The sequence below is a fragment of the Hyla sarda genome, chromosome 9, assembly GCF_029499605.1.
Source record: "Hyla sarda isolate aHylSar1 chromosome 9, aHylSar1.hap1, whole genome shotgun sequence".
Classification (NCBI taxonomy): Eukaryota; Metazoa; Chordata; class Amphibia; order Anura; family Hylidae; genus Hyla; species Hyla sarda.
Genome location: NC_079197.1, coordinates 15,197,757 through 15,211,157, shown reverse-complemented (window position 1 = coordinate 15,211,157; position 13,401 = coordinate 15,197,757). Strand labels below are relative to the sequence as shown.

Below are 13,401 nucleotides of genomic sequence, written 5' to 3'. Positions count from 1 at the left end.
TGCTTTATGTGGTTTTTGTTACAGCTTGCAGCAAAGGAACAGGAAGTGCAACTGCTGCAAACTCAGCGGGATGAGATCTCTGCTCACCTGCAGCAATATGTCGCAGCGTACCAGCAAGTATCCATAGAGCGGGAGGAGTTCCAGAGGCAGTACCTGCTGCAGGCCCAGCTGATGGACAGACTGCAGCACGACGAGGTGCAGGGAAAAGTCAGCGCAGAAATGCACCTGAAGGAGCTGCAACAAAGCAGGGTGAGCTGTGAAAAACAGCCGAGACACCGAGGCGAGGTTCACACTATGGAGATATCAAACGGGGCCAGTGCTGACTAAATCAGTCAGCGCTAGGACCGTGTGGGCGCTGCGGTCCCCATAGACAATGTGGTGCAGATTCCGCCTAAAGAATGAGCAAGCACTATAGCAAAACTTCAGTGCCAAAATATCTGCCTATGATATTGTCGTGTACTGTACAGGAGAATCCCATTGCCAGCAATGGGATTCTGCTGCATCGGAATTTCCACGCAGTTCTGCCTTAAAATTAGAAAATTCCCTAGTGTGAACCCAGCCTTATAATAGGATGCTGTGATATAGAATTGCACACAAGTATATTAACCACTTACTGTTATATAAACATATAAAGAAGCCGCCTTACAGGAGTTTTCTCCATTATGACACCCATAGTGCCCTTGTTTGAATGAAGCGATAGTAAGGGCACTGCTGCTCAGTTTAAAGTCTATGGCAGGGTTTTCCAACCAGGGTGCCTCCAGCTGTTGCAAAACTATAACTTACCGCATGCACGAAGACACGCTGTTTGGAAAACACTGCTTGATGTACCCTCTATTACTCTTCCTTCCTGACCGGAGTCTTTAATCTTTCAGGAAAACCTGGAGCTTCTTACCAAAGAAAACCAAGAGCTAAAAGCGCAGATGATGCAGATTCGCAGCGAGCCAGAAAGCAGAGCTCTGAGTCGCATTGAAGGTAATGGCTAGTCACGTCATTTTATCGCTTCGATTAGCGGTGCATGGTTTTGGACTAAACTATATATATCCGTGTTCTTCAGGGGACGGAGTGGAGAGCAAAGTCTTTGAAGAAGAAATCCCTAAGTCGTCACTGGTTATTCCGGAAGATTTCGAAAGTAGAGAAGAAATGGTTAGTGTTCGCGTCAGCTACGTTTTGGTTCACATGATGGAATTTTTCCATGTGGAATTCTGCTTGGACATTCCGCAGCTGCAGAGTCCTATTGATTTTAATGGGATTCTGCTGCACTGTGCACATAGCAGAATTTCGATTCCGGAGTCCGCAGATGGAATTGACTTGTGTATTCTTTCTGTAGAGTCAACACTGAAATGCATTTCTGTTGATGAGACGGCACATGTCCAAGCGGTCCTAGTGCCGGCAAATTTCCATGTGGTCATTTCCCCCTCTTAAACATCCCCCCCCCCCCAAACATTTCTGCAAACATTTGCCCGTGTTAACATAGCCTTATAGTTCAGACTGTCCTTCTACAGTGGTCCTTCAACATACGATGGTAATCCGTTCCAAATGGACCATCGTTTGTTGAAACCATCGTATGTTGAGGGATCCGTGCAATGTAAAGTATAGGACAGTGGTCTTCAACCTGCGGACCTCCAAATGTTGCAAAACTACAACACCCAGCATGCCTGGACAGCCAACGGCTGTCCGGGCATGCTGGGAGTTGTAGTTTTGCAACATCTGGAGGTTCGCAGGTTGAAGACCACTGGTATTGGAGGTTATACTCACGTGTCCCCGCCGCTCTGGACAGTCACCACTGCCCTGCATGTCGCCATCCATCGCTGTCCCCGTGGTGTCCCTGACGCTCCGACAATGCCTCTGCTTCCCCGGCATCCTCACTCTCCGTCGCCGCCATCACGTCGCTACACACGCCGCTCCTATTGGATGATGGGACAGCGTGCGCAGCGACGTGATGGAGAGCGCCGACGATGCAGGGGATCCCGAAGAGGACGCGCCGGAGCCCTGAGGACAGGTAAGTGATCGTCAGCGGACCACACGGGGCACCGTAAACGCCTATCCGGTGGCAGCTGAAGCAGTCTGCGCTGCCGGATAGTTGTTTATGCGATGGCCCCGACATACAAAAGCATCTAATGTTGATGCTGCCTTCAACATGTTGAAATGATCGTATGTCGGGGCCATCATAGGTCGGGGGGTCACTGTACAAGTGATCTGATGATCAGACCTTCTCACCACAGATAGGTGGATCCGTACTAGTGAAATGGTGACTGCCTCATCTTCTTTTTTTATTTTATTTATATTTCCTGCAGATGACATTCCTCTCTTCCACCCTCTCCAAGTTACACGGAGAGCGGGATGAAGTGGAGCGGCAGCTTATGGAGCAGAAAAGGAATTGTAAGCAGCTCCTGCAGGAGATATCGGAGCTCAGACAGCTGCAGAAATCTAGTCCTTCCAATCTCCCTGCAGGTAAATATATCAGTCTTATCCAGCTCATCTGTGCTCTGCACACAAATCCCAATGCAGCCTCCACAGTAACAGAGAAAAAAGGGCCTTGGATCCAGCGCTTGGATGAAGGAAAATCGACATGTTACCTGCCTCTTTAGCCCTTAGTCCTGACTTTTTAAATCACAGTGTTGTATATATTACTGCTGGATGGATCTATTGTTGATATTGCTGCCATAAACTTTGGAAGGTCTTTTATCAATGCGCTTGATCCAAAAAAATATATCCCGGGGTCTTCCTGCTCTTATGGAACAGTACTATAAGAGGAGAAGAGCTTCTCCACGATAAATAACACTATTGTGTCCTCTAAAGGCCCATGCACACTATGGATTGCAAAAGAATCCCATTGATCTCAATGGGCTTCTGTTGCTCAGTGCACACCATGGAAGTTTCATAGCTAAAAAAAGTGTGTAATTTCAAGTAACGTTTCAGAATGCACTGCCCTGTGTGTTTACTTGAGGAGCAGCCCTACTCCTGTCCATTGTATAACTTGTATATGGTATTTTACATCTATAATTTGTGGTTTTTCCAGAGCTGGTGGACAGAACTCCCCCCCTCTCCCCCATAGACATGTATTACTTGTCTTAAGCTCACTCCTCCTCCATAGACTTGTATCGCTTGTCTTGACCTCACACCACCTCCTCCATAGACTGGTATTGCTTGTCTTGAGCTCCCTCCTCTCCCATACATACATCCATAGACTTGTGTTGCTTGTTGTGAGCTCATGGACCCCCCCCCCCTCCCCGCTCCATAGACTTGCATTGCTTGTCTTGCGATTCCTCCCCCCTCCTTCCATATACTTGCATTGCTTGTCTTGAGCTCCCTCCTCCCCCCTCCATAGACTTGTATTGCTTCTCTTGAGCTCCCTCTCCATAGACTTGTATTGCATGTGTTGAGCTCCCTCCTCCCCCTCTATAGACTTGTATTGCTTGTCTTGAGCTCCCTCCTCCCCCTCTATAGACTTGTATTGCTTCTCTTGAGCTCCCTCCTCCCTCTCCATAGACTTGTATTGCTTGTCTTGAGCTCCCTCCTCCCCCTCCATAGACTTTTATTGCTTCTCTTGAGCTCCCTCTCCATAGACTTGTATTGCTTGTCTTGAGCTCCCTCCTCCCTCTCCATAGACTTGTATTGCTTCTCTTGAGCTCCCTCCTCCCCCTCCATAGACTTTTATTGCTTCTCTTGAGCTCCCTCTCCATAGACTTGTATTGCTTGTCTTGAGCTCCCTCCTCACTCTCCATAGACTTGTATTGCTTGTCTTGAGCTCCCTCCTCCCTCTCCATAGACTTGTATTGCTTGTCTTGAGCTCCCTCCTCCCCCTCCATAGACTTGTATTGCTTGTCTTGCAGACACACGACAAAGCTGAGTTAATTTTCAAAAGTGTAATACAGTCTCACAGGAGAGGGAAGAAGCTTGATAACAGAAGAAGCATTTTTGTCTTCTAAGATATATTACAAACTTTCTTATGGTCACTTGTACTATGGATCTGTGCAAAGTTTGTTAATATAACAAGTGCCTATTGAAGTTTTGATGCAAATCCGGATTCAGCCAAAAGAATGAATATGTTCCTTGCTGAATGGGCCCTAATTCTATACTTGCTATTGTTACATTAGTATAGGGGTGTAGTCGGCTCTACTTGAGGGAACAATTTGTGAATTTCTAAATTCTACCTGAGAAATGTTGATGGCGGTGGGTATCCCGTTGTAGTCCTAAACCTTAGCAGTAGGGCTGGGCGGTATGACCAAATGTGTGTATCACGGTATTTTTGTAACTTTTGGCGGTTCCACGGTATATAACTGTATTTCCTACTCCTTTGCGCCCCCCCCCCCCCCCCAAATTATCAGCCCAGCGCTGCCCTCATAAATACTCACATGTCACCCGCAAGCGCTGCCCTCCTCGTCCTGTTTGTTGCGGCTGCCGGCGCTGACACTCTATAGCTGTATCCCAATGCCCGGGTGGCAAAAGGTAAACAACATAAACGAACGCATGTTCTGACGTCGGCCATAGGCTGAGCGCACTGTCGTGTAAGAAGCCGGCTTCTTACATGACAGTGCACTCAGCCTATCACCGGCCGAGGTGGAACATCGCTGCGGCCGGTGATAGGCTGACGGCTGTCCGACGTTCCCGTCCCCAAGAAGCAGGAGAGGCCGGTACCGGACCAACGGGAGGTGAGTTAAACTTTATTTTGTTTATTTTTTGCAGCCCGGGCATAGGGATACCGCACAGTATAGACCAGTGGTCTTCAACCTGTCGACCTCCAGATGTTGCAAAACTACAACTCCCAGCATGCCCGGACAGCCGTTGGCTGTCCGGGCATGCTGGGAGTTGTAGTTTTGCATCATCTGGAGGTCCGCAGGTTGAAGACCACTGGTATAGTGTGTCAGCACTGGCGGCCGCAACAAACAGAAGGAAGAGGAGGGCAGCGCATGCGGGGGACATGTATTTAACCCGATGGGGACAGCGCTGGGCTGATAATTAATTGGGGGGGCGGGGGCAGAACAGCACTCGCGGGTGACATGTGAGTGGTTCCCCGATGGGGACAGCGCAGCGCTGGGTTGATAATTCATTTATTCCAAAGGGGGAGGGGCCAAACCGGTATTGCGGTACGGGGCAAAATCCATATCGTGCGGCACAAAAATTTCGGAATTCGGTATGAACCAGTACACCGCTCAGCCCTACTTAGCAGCATTGCTCCTTGCTTAGTTCTTATTGAGAATCCTTGTGTCTTGACAGAACTCGGTATGGAGAGTGTTCCCAGAGAGGTCTATGATGCTCTTCAGAGCGCCATGGAGAAGCTGCAGGTAGGTTTTATCACAGTATCCCGCGGGCCTACACTCGTTCTCTATGTATTGGTGTCTTATTTTGTTTCTCTGCTCCTTTATTTGATCTTAGTTCCGCTTCACTGACCTGATGCAGGAGAGAGTTGAACTGAAGGAAAGGGTGGAAGAGTTAGAACATCGGTGTATACAGCTTTCAGGGGAAACGGATACCATAGGTAAGTGTCTTCCTATAATTCAGTCCACCAATAAATCTGTATACTGTGCCTGGCATCCAGATGGAGAGGAGCATAGGGAACGGTCAGTCATCTGCTCTGAGCGGACACCGGGCTCCTTCACAAGGCTTCTCTTAACCCCTTAATGGCTGAGGGTTTTTCCGTTTTTGCACTTTCGTTTTTTTTCCTCCTTACCTTTAAAAAAATCATAATTCTTTCAATTTTGCACCTAAAAATCCACATGATGGCTTATTTGTTTGCGCCACCAATTCTACTTTGTAATGGCATCAGTCATTTTAATCAAAAAATCTACGGCGAAACGGAAAATAAATAATTGTGCGACAAAAGTGAAGAAAAAAACACCATTTTGTAAATTTTGGAGGCTTTCATTTTTAAGCAGTAAATTTTTTGGTAAAAATGACTCCTTTTCTTTATTCTGTAGGTCCATACGATTAAAATGATCCCCTACTTATATAGGTTTGATTTTGTCGCACTTCTGGAAAAAATCCTAACTACATGCAGGAAAATTTATACGTTTAAAAATGTCATCTTCTGACCCCTATAACTTTTTTTTATATTGTTCCCGCGTACGGGGCGGTATGAGGGCTAATTTTTTGCGCCGTGATCTGAAGTTTTTAGCGGTACCGTTTTTGCATTGATTGGACTTTTTGATCGCTTTTTATACATTTATTCATGATATAAAAAGTGACCAAAAATACACTATTTTGGACCTTGGAATTTTTCTGCGTGTACGCCATTGACCGTGCGGTTTATTTAATGATATAATTTTTATAATTCGTACATTTCCGCACTCGGCGATACAACATGTTTGTTTTTATTTACGCAGTTTTTTTTTAAATGGGAAAAGGGGGGTGATTCAAACTTTTATTAGGGAAGGAGTTAAATTACTGTATATTAACTTTTTTTTTTTTGTTGGAAGCGTCTGCTGGAAACGGCTGTTCTGACGCCGCAACCAACATGCCCCCACTATGTATCTCTCTGGGCTATATGAAAGGGGCGTGTCAGGTGCCGCGCAGTGTTTGGGTAGGCATACCCACTTCCAGCAGACTCCTGGGGCCCCATTAAGTAGATTGCGGGGGATCCCATCTCGGCACACAGGATACGCCCACCAAGCATTTCCTGTGTGTTGAAATAGAACAATGTAGTGGAGAGATCAGGGGGTGATCCGGTGATTGTCAATATGACACCGATGCTGGTGAAGGCCCAGACAACCCCATTATATATATATATATAGTAAGATACTGAATGGCCGTCTTCTCACTTCTGCCCGTAGGGGAATACATTGCACTTTATCAGAGTCAGAGAGCGATCTTGAAAGAACGACACAGAGAGAAGGAGGAATACATCAGCCGACTGGCCCAGGACAAGGAAGAGATGAAGGTTGGTGCACACAAGTGATGGGCTGAATGACCACGGGCCCCATCCCCATCTCTAGAACAGTTTCTCCTTTTTCTTCCCAGGCCAAGTTGTTGGAACTGCAAGTCTTGGTCATGAGACTGGTGGCCGAGAGGAACGAATGGTACAAGAAGTATGTGGAGGTTACAGGAGGCTCCAAAGAGCCGGGGCAGACGGCACAAAGTGCAGATAGGCCGATGGAGGTGGATACAACTACTGGGGAAGGTAAGTGATACGGCTGGGATAAAGGGAATCTGTCAGCTTCCAGAGTCATTGGGGCGGTCCCCAGCAGCCTCACCCCTCCCCACCATCCTTCATTAAAGGGGTTATCCAGGAAACACTTATATATATATAAAATCAACTGGCTCCAGAAAGTTAAACAGATTTGCAAATTACTTCTATTAAAAAATCTTTCTATTAAAAAAATACTTTCAGTACTTATGAGCTTCTGAAGTTGAGTTGTTCTTTTCTGTCTAAGTGCTCTCTGATGACACGTGTCTCGGGAACCGCCCAGTTTAGAAGAAAAGCAAATCCCCATAGCAAACCTTCTACGCTGTGCAGTTCCCGAGACAAGCAGAGAAGAGAGAGCACTGTTGCCAGACAGAAAACAACAACTCCAGCAGCTGATAATTATTGAAAGGATTAAGATATTTTAATAGAAGTAATTTACATATCTGTTTAACTTTCAGCCAGTTGATATTAAAAAAAAAAAAAAGCCTTTTTTCCTGGAATACCCCTTTAATCTCTAAGGCCATTGTTTCCCAACCAGGGTGCCTCCAGCTGTGGCAAAACTACAACTCCCAGAATGCTGGAAGTTGTAGTTTTGCAGCAGCTGGAGGCACCCTAGTTGGGAAATACTGTCTTAGACTATGTTCACACACCAGAATTTCTGCATGAATTTATAGCCAATACACTTCAGTGGGATTCCGCTGTCCCATTCAGACAGCATAATTTCTGCTGCAGAATTTCTGCTTCAGGATTTACATTGAGGTGAATGGGAAATTGATTTTCTGCAGAATTTTCATTTGAAATTCTTCTGTGTGAACATCGCCTTACTGTATAGTGACAGATTGATCAATCAGGGCAAGAAGAAGCCACCGGGTACCGCCCTGATGACTTCAGGCAGCGTGAAAGAGGTGACCGGTTCCCTGTAAACTAGTAGTCAGACAGAAGTTTTTGATGTCCTAAACTCCACTGTATTGTGAGATCATTGGGGGTCCTAGTCCCGGTCTCTGGAGGGGTCACAGGCGGCGTCTATTGCTGTCAAGAACTTTTAAAGGGGTACGCCGCCCCTGGCATCTTATCCCCTATCCAAAGGATAGGGGATAAGATGTCAGATCGCCGCTGCAGCACCCCGCCATCATTAATGCACAGATCGAGTTCGCTCTGTGCGTAATGACGGGCGATACAGGGGCCGGAGCAGCGTGACGTCAGGGCTCCGCCCCTCATGACATCACAGCCCGTCCCCTTAATGCAAGTCTATGGCAGGGGGCGTGACGACCGCCACGCCCCCTTCCCATAGACTTGTATTGACGGGGCGGGCCGTGACGTCACGAGGGGCGGAGCCGTGATGTCACGCTGCTCCGGCCCCTGTATTGCCCGTCATTACGTGCAGAGCGATCTCGCTCTGTGCTGTAATGATAGCGGGGGGCTGCAGCGGCGATCTGACATCTTATTCCCTATCCTTTGAATAGGGGATAAGATGTCTAGGAACGGAGTACCCCTTTAATAGAGAGGAAGGGTTTAATTCCTATGGAAGTGCCTCCTCCCCTTCATGGTTCACACAAGCACAGAAGCTTTTCAGTATTGCAGCTCATATTACCTTAAAGAGAACGTCTCATGATCTTGTTAAATGTTATAATCCTCCCAGTTCACTGACCCCATCATGATAAACCTCCCCCGGCCTTTATTTTTATTATTATTTTAGTTTTCTACCTTGATATTGTTCTGTATTTTATGCTCAGTCAGATTCACAGACTGGGAAGGGGGCGTTCCCCAGCAGGCGTGACATCATCTGAAGCCATACAGGGGAGAACTTCCTCCCTCACTCTGCTACACACAGCCCAGAGCAGTTCAGTGTGAGATGAGCTATGATTGGCTAAGGCTGCACACACACACACCCCTCAGCATTTCCTGATTTTGGACTTCTGCCAGGTCAACAGGAGTCCAAAGTCTGTGCAATAGATGGGGGGAAATGTGCTCTGGACAAGTAGGGAGACACCTAGTGGGAGCTTTTTTAAAACACAAACAAAACATAGAAAACTTTTTTTTTTTAAACAAAGATTTATTATTTACCATAAGGAGTGCAATAGCAAAAATTCGTTTTAATGAGAGCACCCATTTAAATGTAAGCACGTTGCCGTTTCGTTGCGCTGATTGTTGGTGGTCCTGAGGTTGGACTCCCACCTAAGGATAGACCATTATTTTTGAAAGGTGTACTCCGGTGGAAAACTTGCCGTATCAGGAACTGTGCAGAGCAGGAGAAAATCCCAACTGCAAGCCTATGCTGTTCTGGACAGTTCCTGACACGGACAGAGGTGTCAGCAGAGAGCACTCTGGACAACACAAAAAAAAAATACAAAAAGAAAAGAATTTGCTCTGTAGCATACAGCTGCTAATATGTACTGGAAGGATAAAGATTTTTTTAATAGAAGTCATTTACAAATCTGTTTCACTTTCTACCACCAGTTCATTTAAAAAAAAAAAAAAAAAAAAAAGTTTTCCACCAGAGTACCCCTTTAAGTCCCTGAGAACCCTCCAATTATCCAGTTGTAGCTCACGATGACCCATTTTTTCTCCTCGCAGCCCTTGAAGAAGTCAGCTTATTAGAGGAGGCAGAAGAAGAGAAAGCGCATAGAATTCCCCCATTGTCTTCTGAAGGATCCAACGCCGCCCCCAGTTCTGAAGACCCCACAGCCAAGCAGATCATGCAGCTTCTACGTGAAATTCAGAACCCCCAAGAACGTCCCGGATCCCTGCTCCACAATCCATGTATTCCGTTCTTCTACCGCGTGGATGAGAATGATGAGGTCCGGATTATGGTCGTCTGAGGTGATCGGTCCCTCTTGTCCAAGCCACCACGTCCATTCCTTCTTCTCTCTGGACTGTGACTTATGTCTCCACAGGAGATGCTGGGGACGGGATGGTCGGGGCTTCTGGGAGATGTAATGGGCTGGGACAATGTCTTCCCTCATCTGAGCTGTAGCCTTAAGGAGGGGAAGGTTTGTGTCTCCAATGATGATGTGGGGGAGGGGATGTTCTCTATTCCAATTGGCATTGCCCAAGGAGATTGACCCAGAGGGCATTAATCCCATTTAGATGGGCAGTAGATTACTACACACTGCTTTGTTTTCTTGAGCTCATTGGGTTTAGGTAACTTAATCTTTGCCAAGTTCATACCGCTGCCACCTTTTTTCTTTTTAAACTACCCTAACACTAATGTTTTATGTGAAGTAGACCTGAAAGGATCAAGAATGAAGGAGGGAACCTGGCACTGTAGTGGTATGACCGGCTCACCGAGTGGTGATGTATGAAGGCTGGTACCCAAAGGGCACTGGAGGGTGGAGGGGGACCAGTCGGAAGGTGATGGATATTAAAGAACAGTTAAACACTGGTGACTAAACCTCTATGCACACTGCATGGTAAAGCTTCAAGATCATTGTGACCGACATCTAATGGAGTCCGCACGTTGTTCTCCATGCAGCGCACCTTCTATGGCGGCCATGATGTAGACCGGGAGAAAGTTTTAGAGAAGAGTTTTTTTTTTTTTTTTTTACCAGAAATCCCAGTTATTTAATGACACAATAGCACATACAGGGTTAATTTTTAAACACGCCTTTACTATAGTCGTAATACTCTTCAGCAGTTTTTTTTGGGGGGGGGCTTAGGCTTACACCGGAATTTTCTATCACAGACTGTTTGGATTATTGTCTGACGTGCGTGTTAAATTTAGATTCTTCAAGACATCATTCACCTTTAATAAGAAAAAAAAAATCTGATTAATATGGCCAGATCGTATCGTCTTGATCTTTAGAGGCCAGCGATCTGCCAATGGAAAGCGACAGGAGTATCGTTGCAGTAGTTAGGCATGTATCCCCCGACACAGCGCTGACAGCAGAGGAGGCGCAGCGTGCATTCTTAATCAGATTTTTCTTATCCTTACACCAGTGTGTCTTCCATGACCAAGCTGGCACTGGGCTTCCCAAGGGGAAGCGGATTGATGGCAGAGAAGGGGGAACGGATTGACAGCAGAGGAGGCGCAGCGTGCATTATTAATCAGATTTTTCTGATCCGAACACCAGTGCGTCTCCCATGAAAAAGCTGGCACTGGGCTTCCCAAGGGGAAGCGGATTGACAACAGAGAAGGGGGAAACGGATTGACAGCAGAGAAGGGGGCACGGATTAACAGTAGAGGAGGCGCAGCGTGCAATATTAATCAGATTTTTCTGATCCGAACACCAGTGCGTCTCCCATGACAAAGCTGGCACTGGGCCTCCCAAGGGGAAGCTGATTGACAGTCGTCACTGCTGTTTCCCAATTACAGTCTGCATTATTAATCAGATTTTTCTTATCCTTACACCAGTGTGTCTTCCATGACAAAGCTGGCACTGGGCTTCCCAAGGGGAAGCGGATTGACAACAGAGAAGGGGGAACGGATTTATGGCAGAGAAGGGGAAGCGGATTGATAGCCGAGAAAGTGCCGATTGAAAGCAGAGGAGGCGCGCAACGTGCATTATTAATCAGATTTTTCTGATCCGAACACCAGTGCGTCTCCCATGACAAAGCTGGCACTGGGCTTCCCAAGGGGAAGCGGATTGACAACAGAGAAGGGGGGAACGGATTGACAGCAGAGAAGGGGGCACAGATTAACAGCAGAGGAGGCGCAGCGTGCATTATTAATCAGATTTTTCTGATCCGAACACCAGTGCGTCTCCCATGATGAATCTGGCACTGGGCCTCCCAAGGGGAAGCTGATTGACACAGAGAAGATTGACAGCAGTCACTGCTGTTTCCCAATTCCCCATTACAGTCTGCATTATTAATCCGATTTTTCTGATCCGAACACCAGTGTGTGTCCTATGACAATGCTGGCACTGGGCCTCCCAAGGGAGCGAATTGACAGCAGAGAAGGGGGAGCGGATTGACGCCAGTCTCTGCAGTTTCCAAATTCCTCATTACAGTCTGCATTAGTAATCAGATTTTTCGAAAAAGATTCTAGGTGCAGAACTTCTTAAAGCTGTATCCACCCTTTGCCCAATATATGCGGCCATGATCTGATTGGACCACCTATAAAGTTTATTGGTTTTCTACAAGCTAACGCTGTGTTTCCCAACCAGGGTGCCTCCAGGTGTTGCAAAACTACAACTCCCAGCATGCCTGGACAGCCGAAGGCTGTCCAGGCATGCTGGGAGTTGTAGTTTTGCAACATCTGGAGGCACCCTGGTTGGGAAACACTAAGCTAACATCATGCAGGTACCACAGTACTCACTGAACCGATAAGCTTGTTACATGTCATTCTGCATTTGGCTTCCTTGGATATAATGGTTTTTGTTTTGCTTCTATATATATATATATATATATATATATTTTTTTACAGCATTTTATTATCCTTCTGAGCACTTTCCGAGGCCATGCTACGTATGAAACGTCAGTAAATCCCATAACCCTCTATAGGACTGTTGACGCGATGAGAGTCCGGTCGCTAGGTTTACAGTATTCCTTCATTTACCACGTGCTGCAAAGGGCGGTCGTATCCTGTTAGCAACACAGGCGATGGCGCCGCAGTTTGTCAGTTGTCTTCTTACCCAGGCAAAAAACGCACAAGTAACCTGGGTCGTGGAGGGGAGGGGGGGAGCGAGCGGGCATGGTAGAAATTTCCTCCATTTCTTCCTGACTTGAATACGGACGCGGTTCCTGTACATAATGTATGAGTGTAACATTTTGTATATTCCTGGATCAGACGCTGGACCCTCGGCAGCATTTTCGCTGCAGGTATCTTGTACTATAATATGATGGAGCTTCTATAGAAGCTGGTGTGTGTCCTCTTGATTGGAGATTTATTAATATAGGGGGGAATTATTATAATTTATTGGGTGATCCATCACAGGTTGGGGAGGGGGGGGGGGGGCTACACTTTCCATTCTGTTGCTGAAATGATTTCATCTTGTTGGAAATAAAGTTTCTTTCTGAATAAATGTATTCAGCAGATTAAATAAAGGTTGTGGTTCTTTTTTTAAGAATCGAATGTTTCCCCAATCAGGGTGCCTCCAGCTGTTGTAAAACTACAACTTCCAGCATGCCTGGACTGCCTTTGGTTGATGGGTTCACTTTAATTGAACCCCCCCCCCCCCCCCAAAAAAAAAGTAACGAGCCTGTCTCCTGGCTGCAATGTTTCCCAATTAGTAGACCTCCAGCTGTTGCAAAACTACAACTCCCAGCATGCCATGCTGGGAGTTGTAGTTTTGCAACAGCCGAAGGCACCCTGTTTGGGAAACGCAACTCTAGGGGCA

The 13,401-nt window shown here is 46.6% G+C and overlaps 1 protein-coding gene across 4 annotated transcripts in view; it reads left to right on the top strand.

The window, feature by feature from the left end:
• The window catches only part of GOLGA2 (golgin A2), a 55,351-nt gene extending 43,756 nt beyond the window's left edge, over positions 1–11,595 (top strand). For all 4 annotated transcript variants that reach the window (XM_056538640.1, XM_056538639.1, XM_056538638.1 and 1 more), the window contains 9 exons: positions 25–249; positions 873–972; positions 1,055–1,143; positions 2,295–2,451; positions 5,218–5,285; positions 5,377–5,479; positions 6,771–6,877; positions 6,958–7,117; positions 9,698–11,595. In XM_056538640.1, the coding sequence (XP_056394615.1) occupies positions 25–249; positions 873–972; positions 1,055–1,143; positions 2,295–2,451; positions 5,218–5,285; positions 5,377–5,479; positions 6,771–6,877; positions 6,958–7,117; positions 9,698–9,942 (1,254 nt within the window). In that variant the 3' untranslated portion in view covers positions 9,943–11,595. The remainder of the gene's footprint in view (positions 1–24; positions 250–872; positions 973–1,054; positions 1,144–2,294; positions 2,452–5,217; positions 5,286–5,376; positions 5,480–6,770; positions 6,878–6,957; positions 7,118–9,697) is intronic.
• The last annotated feature ends 1,806 nt before the right edge of the window (positions 11,596–13,401 follow it).